This window comes from Manis pentadactyla, chromosome 14 (assembly GCF_030020395.1).
Source record: "Manis pentadactyla isolate mManPen7 chromosome 14, mManPen7.hap1, whole genome shotgun sequence".
In the NCBI taxonomy this organism is placed as follows: domain Eukaryota; kingdom Metazoa; phylum Chordata; class Mammalia; order Pholidota; family Manidae; genus Manis; species Manis pentadactyla.
Genome location: NC_080032.1, coordinates 78,901,535 through 78,916,955, shown reverse-complemented (window position 1 = coordinate 78,916,955; position 15,421 = coordinate 78,901,535). Strand labels below are relative to the sequence as shown.

Genomic DNA, 15,421 nt, shown 5'->3' with positions numbered 1-15,421 from the left:
ACACTTAAAAAATGTTTCCAATTCAGAGACCTGAATATTTAATAGAATGTTTTCTTCTGTATTTTTATACCCTGAATCAGTGCTTACTCATCAACACAATTACCTCAAGTCATGGAAAACTGCAGATTCCTGGGACTCAATGAAGATACAAAGAGCCACATTCTCCACTAGCCCTGGAATTTTGCATTTTAAGGAACTTTCCCTATGATATGAACTCTAGGTGGATGGAGTCCACTTCTGTTTTGCTCTTTTTAACTCCCCCTCCCTCAATGCCTGGAAAAACATGTAGTACATACTATTTGTTGAAAAAATCTACTCCACTATTCTTAACCATATACTTAACCTTTTAATTTAACTTTGTATTTTTAGCATGATTTAATTCATATTATTTTCATAATTATGGACAAGATGATAAATTGGCCCCCTTTCCAGAAATTCCTGCCTCGTAGAATTGTTTTACAGCAGGTTCCATTGGTAAGCAGAAGGCTGTTTTAGAACTCTATGTCAATAGCACTGTAGTAGCATTTAGAAAAAAATCTTCTAGTACATTTACTATTCATTAATGTAATAATTTAAATAAGGCATTGTCCTCTTTACTTTTACTTCAATACATGAAACAACAGGAGAGCAAGTCAGTGACACGTTAGCAACTTGAGCCAAAGGTTTAGTGTCGGGTCCCTGCCAGTCTACACATTCGCCAGGAGATGGGCACTTTGTGCAGAGGCTGTGTCTTAGTGCCTAACACAGTGCCACAGTAACAGATTAATAGATGATCGTTAGATAAATGAATGAATAAATGGACAGAATGTGGTGCCTCCCAATCTTGTGTGTGAGCGTGCATGTACGTGTGTGTGAATTGTGCAAACTAAGGAAAATGGCAGCATCCATATATGACATACATATTTTTTAAGCAGTCTGATAGCTTTAATAATATTTTATGGCAGTAAAAACAATGACAATAATTATGTACATTCATTCAATTCAGAAATTAAGTGAATATGCCAATACATTGCACATGCCCAATTTTATACCCACTGACTTTAACATTGAGAATGGCGTATCTCTGCTAATAGGAGAAAAGTGAAAACCAAACTATGCTTGTCATTTTTCTGCTTATCCAAACTTCTTTTCTTTTTCATTTGCTTCCCGTTTTCCTGCTTACCTTCTTTCATATGTTCTTCCTTAAATGAAACAGTTCTTAAAGAGAACTGTTACAGGTTGATTTTCTTTTTTTTTTTTTTTTGCTTTTCTGCAATTTTAGGGATCACAGCATATCATAGCTAACACATAACTGTAGGTTTCATTGTATTAGATTGTGTCTAAGCTTTGAAAATTAGTTGCTATTTTGTCAATAAAACTATTGTATTTTCTCACCTCAAATTGCTCTAAAAATGACACAATCCAAAAATCCTTGAAAGGTTATGAGAGACCGAATATAACAAGTTGTTAAGGCAGATGGACTACTTTGGTTGAGAAGGCTATGTGCAAATTTAAATATATGATGTTAAGCAAACAGAGGATATTTTTCTTAATTTTAAAAATCTCATACTGTGTATTAGAACATAAAAATATAATTTGAATTATAAGTAGTTTTTCAGCTCAACTGTTCAACTACCTGCATATCACAATCCCTGAGTTATCATATGAATCATGTCAGTTTTTATTGTTCATATCTTTTCAGGCATCTGGCAAGCTGAGATTGCGATTTGTTTTCACATATGTTGTGATAGAGAAGATTCAGGATGTGTAGTGGTTTAGCATCAGGCTCTGTGCGCTTTAATTCTCACTTCCAGTGGTAAAACATTCTGTCATATTTTTAAAGTATTGGAATTCTTATCCTAATTTATGTTAAGTGATTTTCTATTTCTATGCTTTTTGTATCTCCTTTATCATCTCTACCACCCACTTTCACAATTTTAAACAACGAAATTGTACAAATATGATCATTAATTTTCATCTTAGCTTGATCTAGATATCTAAATAAATGGATGATTATGTGAATACACTCTTTTATAGTAAGATAATTGCTTCATTTATAATTCAAATACATATTTAGGTAATTGTTTTCTTAAATATATCAATAGGCATATGTAATTTGCTTAGAGCTATGTGTACTCATCTTTACTAAGCCATTATGTGTTTGAATTATCCTAAACTGTTCCTGTTTGTTTATAAATTTGTCTTGAAAAATGAAGACTTTGTTTTAAATGTGCCTGACCTTCAAATACCTTCTGTTATAATTTAGATCTTATGCTTGTCTTCTACTTTTCCCTTCTTGTTCTATCTCACATATACACATTTGAGAAAATACTGTTTCAAATATAATATATGGCAATAAAAGATTTGTTACAATTGGTCTCTGAGAAGGTTGGTTCTTTGATGGCTGAAATAGTAAAATTAGTCATGAAAATCTTTTATGAAAAATATTTTAACTTTTATAAGTTGACTAGTATTGATACATCATAAAGATCTCGCTCCCAGCTTACTTTCTATCAAATTATTTCTGCTTTTCTCTCCCACCCCTCTTGCCTTAGCAACCCCTTTGCTTCCTCCTATTCTTCACTCTCACTCCTTTCATTGTAGCTAATGGCTAGAAGTTAATTCACATTTCCCCACCCACGCTTTGCTGACATCATAAATTATTTGGATACAAATGGACAATATTCATTAGCTGTGCACTTTACTGAAAGAGCCTCACACTGCAGTGCTTGCACTCTCCCATTTTTATTAAAAGTTAAAATGCTTTTGCTGTCATGGGGGTTGGGGTGAGTTAGCCATGACAGAGGACAGGGCTACAGTGCTAATAAATAAAAATAATAACTATTACCATTGGTTGAGTGACCCTGGGAAAAGAGCCCTACAAAACGATTTGTTGTTCCCTTTCACTTGTCAACAGCACTGGCTTAAAAGCTTTAGCTATTGTTGAGGACCTAATAGAACCTTTGGGAAGTTAGAAAGACAACTGTCAAGAAAGAAAAAAAAAAAGATCAGGCAAAGGTTAGTTGAGTATTTTTATATGCCAGTGCCATTTGGGAAAATTCATACATTGACCTAAAGGAAGTGCCCCCTGTCCTTGGTCTTCATTTTACTACACCTCCTTCTGTATCATATATATTTTTTAAAATATGGTTGACACACAATATTATATTAGTTTCAGGTCTACAGCAGTGATTCAACAATTATTTACACTGTGAAATGCTCACCATGATAAGTATAGTTACCATTTGTCCAAATGCAAAGATATGTGTCATCTTTATTGACAGGGACTGGCTGAAAAATTCATAGGAATGATAGATAACCAATGAACCTAAGGGTGGTGGGTCATTATCATAAAAATGTGTAGAGGTGGAACTAATACCCTTTGATGAGGCTTTTGATATCTGAGTATTTTTTAGTAACTGGCAAAGTGAAGCATATGAATATACATTTAATTTAATTTTTTGAAGTAGTTCTCATGGGTTGTTGTGTACTAAGTTGTGGTTATAATGTTAGTCAACATTTTAAAGTGTTACTGGGTACCCAGTACCATTTTAAATGCTTTGTATAAATGATATCATTTATTCTTTTGACCATCATATGAGATAGGTGCAGTTATGGTCCCTTTTTATGGATGAGTAAATTGAGGCATACAGAGGTTGTTACTTCCCAAAGGTCACAAAACTGGAAAGTGGTGGAGTCAGATTGAATGACATTAAATTATTATGTTTTTATCATTAGTAATGAAACATGAAAGATTTTGTACACAAGGAATAACTCTTTGCAATTACTAGTTGAAATGCTGCCCTCAAATTACTTGAGTTATTCTTGCTGGGATCAAATATTTGAAAGAACAACAGAGAAAAATAGTTGTGGACCATACATGAAAATGCTCTTACTTTCTGAATGGAATGGATAAAGCTTTGATAGTTTCATAAGTCTGTCTTTTAATGAACATTTTTTTTTTTGTAGAAACTACAGGACCATCTATATTTTCTACACCTAGGGTAAACCCAGGGTTAGTGTTATATAACAGTTACATCATATTGATTATGGAGTATTTCATCATGCAATAAAAATATTCTTCTAAGTTGTGTTATAAGATTGAATATAACTGAGCAGGTGTGTTAATAGTTTCAGCTTGTGCAACGAGAACATGTAAGCTTGTGAGTAATGATTTAAATATTTCAATGTTCCAAACATTGATTGCACATTAAAAATTTCAAAACTTGAGTCAGAAGGCCAGAGACTTTTTTTCTGTTAACAACTCTTTTGAGTGGAAACAAATAAGTATTTTGGCACTACTAAAAGTAAAGTATTTCTAGAGCTTAAATTCACTTCAGGATAATTACGTATAAAAATGAGGCTTACTGAAATCCTAATGTTTTGGAATTTCAGATGTGTTTCTTCTGTGTGTCGTGGTATGTGTTATTTTTTAACATTTCCTAGAAGAATTTCACATTTCTAGTGGCAGACTATCTGTAGTGCTTGGCTAGTAGGACTATTACAAGGCCTACTGATCTTTAGTGCACCAATAACTTTCTAGATGTATAAAAGTCTTTACATTACTTCTATTGCGTTGTTTCATATTTGCCCCAAATGCTGTCTAGACATGCAGCTGTTGTTCAAATTGAATTGAACTCTTCTTACTGATACATGAGTTCCAGATTCAGCCCAATCATACCTCAAAATAATCTTTTTAGTGATTGAATAATTAAGTAGCAACATACTGACTGTAATTAGGTTTTTGAAGAAAAAAATATTTTGCCAAGTACCCTAACTTGCATTTATTCTTCAGTTTTGTGCTGGCCATTAAATGAAAGATGTCAGTTAACAGACCCTAATTCTAACAGAGATTAGCTACCCAAACCCACCAATCATATAATCATTGTCTAAAATTAGATGAGGTGAATAAAACTGGACTCATGTTTCATTTTTGAACTTTGACTGTTTGTTGAAAGACCTTGTTGTGGTATGTGGTATATTGAAAAGAACAGTGGACTAGGAGTTAGTCTTCAAATCCTGCATTTATCATTAATTAGATTTATGATCTTAGGTAAGTTTTAACCTTAATTTGCAATTTTCAGTCTGTAAAATGAAGAGTTTGGTCTAGAACAGTTATTATCCAAGTCACATTGAGCCAGTCATCTCCTAACGTGATTTCTTTGGTCAAATATTTAAATAATACTATATAATCCACAACTCACTTAAAAATTGACAGTGTGTTACCACATAAAAAGGTCTAAATCTTGTAGAACAGAAACATAAATTTGTTTAATGCTAATTATATTTACACGACAATGGAATGCTTGTTTGTCTGTTTTAGATTTAAGTACCGGAGCAATTTATGTTCCATTTATCTCCAATATATGTCTTAGTAAATTACTTTTATGAAATGCTTATCTATTATGATTCCTAAGGAACCTTCCAGTTTTAAAATTCTGATTCTATGACATGAATAATCTACATACACTTTTGCCTCTTAACTTCAAAGGAGCTATTGTTATATTTTGAGGTTCAGCCATATCATTGTTCCTTCCAAGGGACGACTCTCATCCCTAAATGTGCACCCTATCACATGTCAGGAATAACACCGCTTAGTGTAAGCTACAAAATTAAAGTATAAACACTGATAGATTTGGTGTGACCTAACTCCTGGGACTTTGTTTAAAAAGTCAGATATTATACATACATATTTCTTTTGCTTGTTCGATTTTTCAATGAGCTCTGCCACTGCAGCTCAAGGGAGATTAAGGGAAAAAAACCCTACATAAACACAAAGCAAAAACCTGAGCTTGTGTGTAAAGCTACTGCACTGGAGCGAATGTGGTTTAATTTTTGGCACCGGCAGCTTGTTGGAGAATTACAATATGTTGGCGTGAGTCTCTAGGTCTCATTGTTCCAGATGAGGGGAGTCAGTCTTAAGAGTATTTGGCACTGGAGGGAAAAAGGAGTGAGAGTTACAGGGAATGAACAGGCCCTAAAGAGGCAGGATGCTGTTGTAACAATGGCTGGCACAGTTGGGGGGGCCATTCACTGGTGGGGATTGCCACAGGCATTGATGTGAAGAAGCATATGTGAGCAAAAGAGGCAAGGGTGAGAAGGGAAAAGCAAGCAAACGTATCAAAAGGGTCCTGATGGCAGAAAGAGACAAAAGTAATCCAATTAGAATCAACTTAATATTAATAGGTTGACTAATAAGGATATCTTTCATTTCTCTCTAATATATCTTCTAGCTTATTATTTAACATTTATTGTATTCTCTCTTTTAAAATATTTACATAATTACCTTTCCCCTAAAGGCACAGATCCTTGAATTATGAGGCCCTGGTTTGTTATTCCATCTGCTCCACTTTCTGCCTAGGGGATGCTGGTCAGAACATGTTTCTGAGCCTTAGTTTCCTTATCTGAAAAATGGATATAATAACGTATACCATTGACAAAATTGTGGAATCTGACAGCATTCTGTAAACTGAAATGCAATTCGGTCAGTAATAACTCCTTTTCTCTGTCCTCCTTATTTTAATATAGAGAACCCTAGCTTTTATTTCATTGGCAATCATGATATTCCAGTGCTTGGGAGAAGTAAATCTCAGGAGAATCTTTAAACGTGTTTGGAGTAAAACTATGACACATCTTAACATGAAAATAATGGTTAATCCAGAATTTGAACATTATGAAATCACTCCATCCACAAACATGCCATACTCACAGTATAAAAAACAATTTTACATGGATTTCTTAAAACAACATTGCATTTTAGAAAATGGAATATTTGATAGATAACTACTATCTTTTCTACTCTATAAGCATGGAAGTCGCACTTACATAATTGTGTCAAATTTCACTTTAATCATTTTTGCACATTAACAAACAGGTGTATTGTAAATATTGGGATTTTGCCATTTGGTCTTTTATAGTGCTAATCACTTATATTCTATGGGATCTTCGCCATTTTCAGAGAAACTCAGTCATTGGGTGTGTCCATACATTTTGTCCATTATAGTGAAATCATTTCTTACAGCTTCTCCATGAGCTACCAATGGAAACAAACTGAAATAGTAGCAGTTGGTAGAATGCTGGATATGGATTTGCTTAAAGCTTGTTTTACAATAATTCAGATGCAGAGGTGGTGAGACAGGTGGAATGACAGTGCCTTCGGTACCCCCGAGCTAGCCAGTGCCAATCTTGGTGAGAACCCAGATTGTTTAACTGATAGCCCGATAGTCCTTCCACTATATGAATATATTTTCATTGTGTAGGTCTCTACTATATGGTCATAGCTTTTCCTTAAATTGTCTAAAATTCTAAAATGCAAAGTCATATAGTGGAACTACATCCTGAACAAAATGAGAACTGTCAGAAAGCTTAGCTCGTAGTGTCCTCGTAGTGCTTATAATACATGTCACCCTGGGAAATTCCGTTTATCCCTTCAGTTACCCTTTTTACTTCATCCATCTGGTAAAGTTAATGACAGTAGTAGCTTTTCTGGCTACCCAGAACTGTTTTCCTGCTTAAAGGAAGTAGTGTTTGTGTACTAGAAAGAGAAAGGCTTTGGGAGCCATCCGGGCGAGCTTATTAGCTCCATTAGGCATGTCACTGTCTTTTCTTCAGCTTTGGTGTCTTATGTGGTGAAACGGAGATACCAGTATCTAATTCAGGAGATTATTGTGAGAAGTTTGAGATAACACGTGTGAAGGACCTGGCACAGTGCTTAGCCCTTAGCCCTCAAAGTTGTAACCACTATTGGCATTTCATTGTCGGTAACAAAAATCTGTAGGCAAAAAAAAAAAACTAGTTCAAAACTCAACTTTGCCCATTACGTTTTGTTGCACTGCGGGCAAGTCCTTTTCTTCTTTTCACTTTTTTTTAACCCGTAAAATGGCTATAATAGCAAAATGTGAGTCTTCACTTGTTCACTATGATGAAGTGAGAGAATACAGGTAAAGCCTCTGGCATAGTTCAGGGCACATTGGCTGCCCCCATAAGTGTTTATTGAATCTGAACTTAAGGTTTACGCCTCATCCATATTGCAAGTCCTGGTGTCTATTCATCCACAGACATGACAATCCCATGTTAGATATGTTTCTGATTTTACACCTTCCAAACGACTTGGTCTTAAAGAAGTTACTCTTTTTCTGTAGCGTATATATTACAAGTGAGGAGCTTGAAAAATGTGGCTCTGAGTATGAACCTTATATCTTTATGCAGGCTAATAAAGAGGCCAAGAACGTTCTGCAGGTTTCAGAAATCCAGGCTGTTTCTTTAACTCCGCAACTTAGACAGAAGACTTCTGTTTCTTTATGAGCACACTACAGCGAATATTTTGTCTAGCCGCAGGGGAATAGCTTTGTCATGGACTTTGCAGACAATAGCCTCCTTAAAAGTAAAATGGTCTGCTTTTGGTGCTGGGAGGTTCAGGGGCCTATTGTTAGTGCACAATAGATTTCTATTGCTGCATTCCTGCTTTGCCAAGGTTTGTTAGCTTTTAATGACTGACAGTACTCTATTGCAAATACCATATTGGCTGTGCCCTGTTTACATGCTACTCAAGAATTTTTGTAGAGTGCTGGAAAAAAGAAACAGTGGTGTTTGTTTGACCTACTCTGATAAGGTTTAAGAAATGATTTCGCCCACAAAGTGTTTACGGGGAATGTAGAAACATGGGAAATCCTTGCAGAAGTGTTTTAAAGTTACTTTTAAAGCCTCAGTGAACAGAAATATTGATTACAGTGAGATGTTTAATCCATTTTATTACTTATACGAATAGCATTACCACATTCAAAATAATATAATGTAGAAGTAGGGATATTTTAAGGAAAAATAAAAGTTAATAAGGTTTTTATTTTCTTTCAATGTGAGAAATGAAGATATGTATTTTGTTAGAAAGGGGCAAAAAGTACATTTCACACATTCCTTAGTAAATGTGCACACAGTAGCTGTGATATGTATAATATATATTTGTATGATATATACGATATGTTATATATTTGTGGTACGTGTGTGTTTTCCACAAATTTTGACATCCAGAAAAGAAGCATTCCATATTGTCACAGCTTTTTGCCAAGGAAAATTTCACCTCCGCTTTGCTGAAAACTCCACACAAGGCTTTGTGACTCTGAGAGCTGATGGCTGTGAGATGGGAGTCTGAAAAAAGTAGATTGCATTAGCCAAAGATGATGATGAAGACGCTTTAAAATGCATTTTACTGTGAGGAAAATTAACCAGTTCCTAATAATCTTATGGTCTCTAGGCCAGACGGTCCCTTTGATAAGTTAACATGTACTCCCTTTATGCTCCTGGTAGGGGGTAAACAAATGTCTGAACAAACACAAATCCACATAAACACCAATGTGGAGAATGGCAGTGTGTGTCTTAGATCTAGATAATAAGTGTGGGTATTGTTATTTAGATGGCGCATCCTGGGACACTTATCTTTTAGTACACTCCATTTTCGAACTGAATGCGGTGCTAATCGCGGCACTGAAAGCCATTGTGATTGTGTGCTCATCTAAATGCTGACAAGAATATACTATTACATTGTTTGGAACTGAGTTTAATGTTTGGGGGTTTTATTAGCATTTTATGTTTACCTATACATTAGGATCTAAAACAGAAGGGGAGGTCACATACCATGTGATAAAAAGAAACAAATACCAGAAAAAGCATAACCTTGCTCTTTAAAATGTATGTGCCCTGTCCCAATACAGGGCATTTGAAAAGAGTGTGATAAAAATCTGAAATAAGCAAATAACAGGTTTCCATTGTAGGCATTACTCACTTCTCTAGATTTTGCAATCTTTGTAAAGCTTCTTTCATACTAACTTTTTTTTTTTTTAATGTTCACGGTACTGGCAAATCTTTCCACAGTGTGCTTACCACCACACGATGTTAAACACATATTATAGAGTGGATGTAATTGTAAACACACAGAGGGATATAATTACATGTAGCAGATTTAAGAGCTAATTCTTTGCCTTTTTTTACTCTGCATTTTATCAACATAATTATTTTTTGACTGCAGACTAACACCCTGAAATTGACAAGCATCCATTATAGCAGGAATTCGTTCACCAAATTGAAAAACAATGAACTGCAGGTTTATACGTACCCATTGTCACGAAGAATTAGTATGGCTTTGTTCCGCAAGAGGAAAAAAGCTAATGATTTTGAAACAGCAGGTGACAAAACACACTCGTTTTTCCTCCCCTGTTATCAGTTTGTTGATGAAGTCATTATGATCCAGGTCCGCAATAGGGATGGCCTTATTCTCAGCAGATAGACTTTTAATGAGCTCCATTGTACAGATACTCATGTTGATTTGCTTACATTTTTTTTTTCTTTACTTAGAAACCCCCAGTATTGAAAAGCTACTCTCAAAGGACTGGAAAGACAAGCTTCTTGCAATGGGATCAGGGAACTTTGGTGAAATAAAAGGTAATATGTTTGCAATTCTTTTGATCCAAAATGTCCCAAAATGAAACTGATATTTAGGACTATTAAGAGTGATAAAGAGCTGCGGACCCCAGTTGCTCTGGCTGTTGCATTCTCTGTCTTTGGTGTTTCTTATTTCTAGTTTGAAAGTGGCTGTAGCAGGGCTCTTACTTACTTTTTGTTTGTGCCTTATAGGGTAAATGGTATGTTGTTTTAATAAAATAGCCCCATTATGACATGATTTTTAAAAATGTACATGATTTACTTTGTGAGCAGGATTGGAAACTACCTATTATGAAATGATTTTATGCATTCTACATACTAGATGTATGAATGTACATAATCTACCTTTAAAACCAGAAGTGATGATGGGGGAAAGCTTAATGAAAAGTTCTTTTGTATTAATAAGGGCAGCAGTTTTGGTTTGGTTTTATTTGAGTCAGGAATTACCCACAACTAATAGGAAAATTCTATATGGACTTCAGATGATACTGAATATTCATACCTTAATAAACTTCTACTAATAAAAAGAGAAGATTTCATTTCTCATATTAAAAATAGAATCAAATAATCCTTTCAATTAACTTGAAAGTGTGATTTCTCAGAACATAGAAGGCAATCTACCCTTCTCGATTTGTAGCCAGTAGGACACTTTTTGCCTCTGAATTCTAAAGGATTAATTTAAAAGAAATACTCATCAATATTAAAATATTTAGTCATATATAACTCCATATATTTTAATAGAGGCTGAATGTATACTTAAGATATCACCAGATTTATATTAATATACATGTAGAAATAAGTGCATAAGTAACTTTTGTGCATATGTGTATGTATGTGTGCATTTCTGTCTTAAGGCTCTACTACATCACAGCATCCAGAGAAAGACAAAGCAGGGATCAGTCTTCAGTGTTAGGTGTACATGATACTAAACTCTCAGTATTTAAAACCTTTCAGAAAATGTTTGACTGAATATTTCACTTTTCATCCATGTTATTTATAGTTTACTTATGTTCGGGCTATGATTAGGTGTGACTGGGTAGTGAGGTAACAAATAGGTTCTGATCAACAAAGTCAGTAACTAAAACCTATAATGGAATCAAATTCAAACAGATAATAATCAATATGCCGTAAAGAGCTTGAAGACAGTTTAAAGAGAGCAGAGAAGTTTCTTCCCTGAGGCATTATAGGTCCTTTATGTTATTTTGCTGGATTTTTAACCCATTTGTCCCTGAGCTATAGAACGCACTCTCCACAGTTCTTTATTCTCCTCTGACCTAAGTACTAACTGAGACCAGAGCAGAGGAAGCGGCCTGTTCCGAGTCTTGTGATCTCATCCCATTGGAGGACAAACATTTTCACCCTCCCTCGTTTTCCTCACAAGTCCCACTTAAAAGCAGCAGCAGCGACGATCAGCTGCAGGAGGCTCTGCTGTCCTTTCAGGCTGGCTGTGGGGTTAGTTCAGGGAGCTGCGGTACAGTCACAGAAGAAGTTTCTGTCTTTGAGTTCTTTAAGCTTCACATTCAGAGACTAAGTTTGGTTCTTGTCCTCTGGATCTGTTCGAACACCTGTTTTCTGATGCATTTTAAAAGGAACTGTAGATCTTTCTTCTCTTGAGGGTGTGGTTATTAGGTGCTCGGGTCAGGTTTGGCAGAAAACTGGGGGCCGAGTGCTGGGTTACTGCCCCGGGAACATCGCTGTCACCATCCATTGTTCATAGGTGGCTACAAAGTGGAGAGGATACAATAGTGTGCTGCCCTGTGGGGGTACATGAATTTGACTTAATGGTTCTTGGGGGGTCAGACACTGTGATTACATAGCGCCCAGGAATGTGGTTTTCATGCTACCTCAGAAGTTAGACAAGAACAATGGCTTAGCTGTTTGGCGGCTCTATTTTTTATGAGGCAAATAAAGGTGTAAGTCTACATACCTGCACACTTGTTTTTGGCTGAGGTAGGGAAGGATGAATGTGAGCTTTTTTGTTTTAATCTGAAAAATACAAACTTATTTAATTATTAGATGATTTGTTAATGATAATTTAGAATAACATACTTGAATAGAATCTTTGTGTATGTTAGGATGTTTACAGCCGTCATAGTATTTACTGAGTCTTCTTGTGGATTGAAACTTTCCTCCTCCATTTACACTGGTCAGTTCTCACTGAACTTTTAATTAGTTCCAGAAAATGTGTGAGTAAGTAAATGAGTTTGTGTGTGTGTGTGTGTTTTGCATGCATGCCCATGCTCGTGCACACCCATTTTTGAATATCTAAGACCGTAGCCAAGTGAGGACAGAGCTCAGTTTCTAAGTGCCGGCTCCAAGTTGCTGCAATTGAATTACTTCCAGGCCATTTGGACAAAGATTAAAATTGCAGCTTGGCAAAGTTCAAAGTAGTGTTTACTTCCCATTACTATTTAAAACATAAAAACGATCAACTTAAAAATAAGAGAAATAAATAACATTCGGTTGAGATAGTTCAGCTATCAATGAATAGTCGTCATACCCACTCAAAGTCATTCTCATTTTTCAAGAAACAATGTAAGTGAGTAAAGTTCATCCACTTCTCAGAGCATAAAATTATTTTTCATGTTAGATTATTTTGGCTGTTAGAATGTATACCATGTTGTGGTGCGCAACTTTGGAAATGTGAGATAATTACACTTCCAAGTTACGTGAGAAACAGTCTTCTAAAAAAACACACAAAGGACCACCAGATCCAGTTTTGCAGAACAAAACAGTCTGACTAAAAAGCTGTGCAGACAGCTAGTCAATATATGTTATAAACCGATTAGCTGGCTGAAGAAATTACTTATTTCTTCTCCTTTAATCAGCCCCATAGTGTAACTGGCCAGTTTACAGAGTATTTTACCCTTATCTGTAGCAGAAGCACTGAGTAACTACTGTGTGAAAGGTGAAGAAATACCTTTCATAGCCTCAGAGTTATTGAGAAAGGGGAAAAAACCGTGCTGTGCTCCAGTTGGCAACCAGAAGTGGCACACATTGTTTCAACCAGTAGGACATTCCATCAGACGGACGGTCATTCCCTCGGCACTGCACCTGACACAGTATCTGGGGACCCATGGCAGCTTGGACTCATCTGAACAGATCATTTGTTTTTCAATAAAGTCATTGGAAGCTTTGTATTTGACAGGCTTAAATTTATGTGTAGAACTATAACAAAAATATCCGCATGCAAAATTCTCTCAAATATTTATATCTTGGTGAGGTAATAAAACGGGTCAATGTTTGAGAGGTGCTCCTGGCTGGGTCACTTTCAAAAGAGTCTAACTGAGTTTCTCCACCTGCGTCCTTTGAAGAATTCTTTAGAGTCTGGTTTCTTTCCCATTGGTATCTCTGGTAGACGCTTCTGACCCTGTTTGGAATGCATTGGTTTAGGCTGGCAAGGTGTTGTATCTAATGTTTAAAAAAATGCCAGTTGCAGTTAGTATAATAAAAACTGGCTCATTTTGAAAGCTCTAATTTTGTTCTTTCTAGAAGATAGGACTTAAAGGCAAACACTAGAATGCTGATAATGGAGTCAAGGAAGCAAACCATTCAGCAATACTATGGCCTTTCAGAATTCATGAATTAAATACATGCTACACTGATTCAACTTTTGGATTAAAATAGATCCCCTCTTAGATGATACAACATTTTGAGATAAAAGAATGTAGATTCAGTATGTGGCTTGAAAGAGATAATTTCATTTAAATAACATTAGACAATTTGAAAACAAATAGGCTTGGAATAGGAATCAGAACCCAGATCATAAATCTAGTAAGGGACCCCTGGAGTTCTGTAAATTTAAAACATGGAGATTAAAAATCTCAGCCTTTAGATATATATCACTTTGAAAGTTGTTTTAAACCCATTCTTTTAAAATCCAATGACTACTAAAGAATCACATGGTTTGCTAATAGTAACCTTGTGACTGTTTCATTCGTGCATTAACCAAAAAAAAACTATGTGCCTAAACTTTTTTGCAAGGGGTAGGAAATGTTGATTATTTTCTGAGGGAACTGTTGAATCTGGAATTTGTTCAATGCAAGAGGCAGCCAGAAGGAAGGTACACAACATATAGTCATTTACTTCTAAATAAAGTAAATGTTTAATGTTTTTATTCTACTAAACTTGTTTTATAGCTGCTCTGTAGTTGCTCATGAGTAATGTTTTTACTTTTTGTAAAAATTACTTCATAAGAACTGAAGAAAGTGTCCTGGTGCACAGAATATGAGTTTTGAAAGTAAGTATGGCAATATCTGTAAAAGCACAAAGTGACTTTATGTTTTCTGCGTATCAGGGGCTTGCTCTGTTTCAGAACGCCAGAGGCCTCCTTAGGTCAGTGTAGAAACATGGCATGTAATGGGAAGAGAATGGTGAGCCCCTGGATTTCATGGATGCGTGTGCTAATGGTCAAATTCACCAAATGAGAAGTTTTACATACCTTTTAAAGCAGGTTCTTAATAATGCACGTTTGAAACAGATACTCTTACCTGTTTAATCTGGGTTTTACATTTGAAGATAAAAATATGCTTTCCTCAACATTTTTCTCATTTAAAAATGCCTTCATTCATTTGCTAAGTATCCCTTTGTGTGAGGGGTGTGAAGATTCTAAACTTAAAATAATTATTAAAACGTTATTTTATTCTTGCAGATATGGACACCAAAGCTTACACTATCCAGAACACTGGATAATGGAATTAACCTAAAACCTTCCCCTCTTTGATAGTAACATTTCTCTCACTAGGGAAGCAAAGTGTAGTAAAAAAGATGTGGTGTCATGTTACCCTGATTCTTTCAAGGACTTAGGGCAATCAGGTTAACTCTTTTGGTTTATTTCCTCGTCTGCTCATTTAAAAACAGTTGCAGATTACTGTTTATCTCATGCCCGTTTATATACAGGGACTTCATATATAAATTATTTACAAAATTATTGTGACAAAGTCATTTTATTCCCATTTTACATAGAAAGAAATTGAGACTCACAAGAAAGAGATTAATTATCCAAAGC

At 35.4% G+C, this 15,421-nt stretch overlaps 1 protein-coding gene across 18 annotated transcripts in view; it reads left to right on the top strand.

The window, feature by feature from the left end:
* Nucleotides 1–15,421, top strand: part of SOX5 (SRY-box transcription factor 5) — a 931,123-nt gene that overhangs the window by 701,758 nt on the left and 213,944 nt on the right. For all 18 annotated transcript variants that reach the window (XM_057491903.1, XM_057491902.1, XM_057491900.1 and 15 more), the window contains one exon: nucleotides 10,327–10,413. In XM_057491903.1, the coding sequence (XP_057347886.1) occupies nucleotides 10,327–10,413 (87 nt within the window). The remainder of the gene's footprint in view (nucleotides 1–10,326; nucleotides 10,414–15,421) is intronic.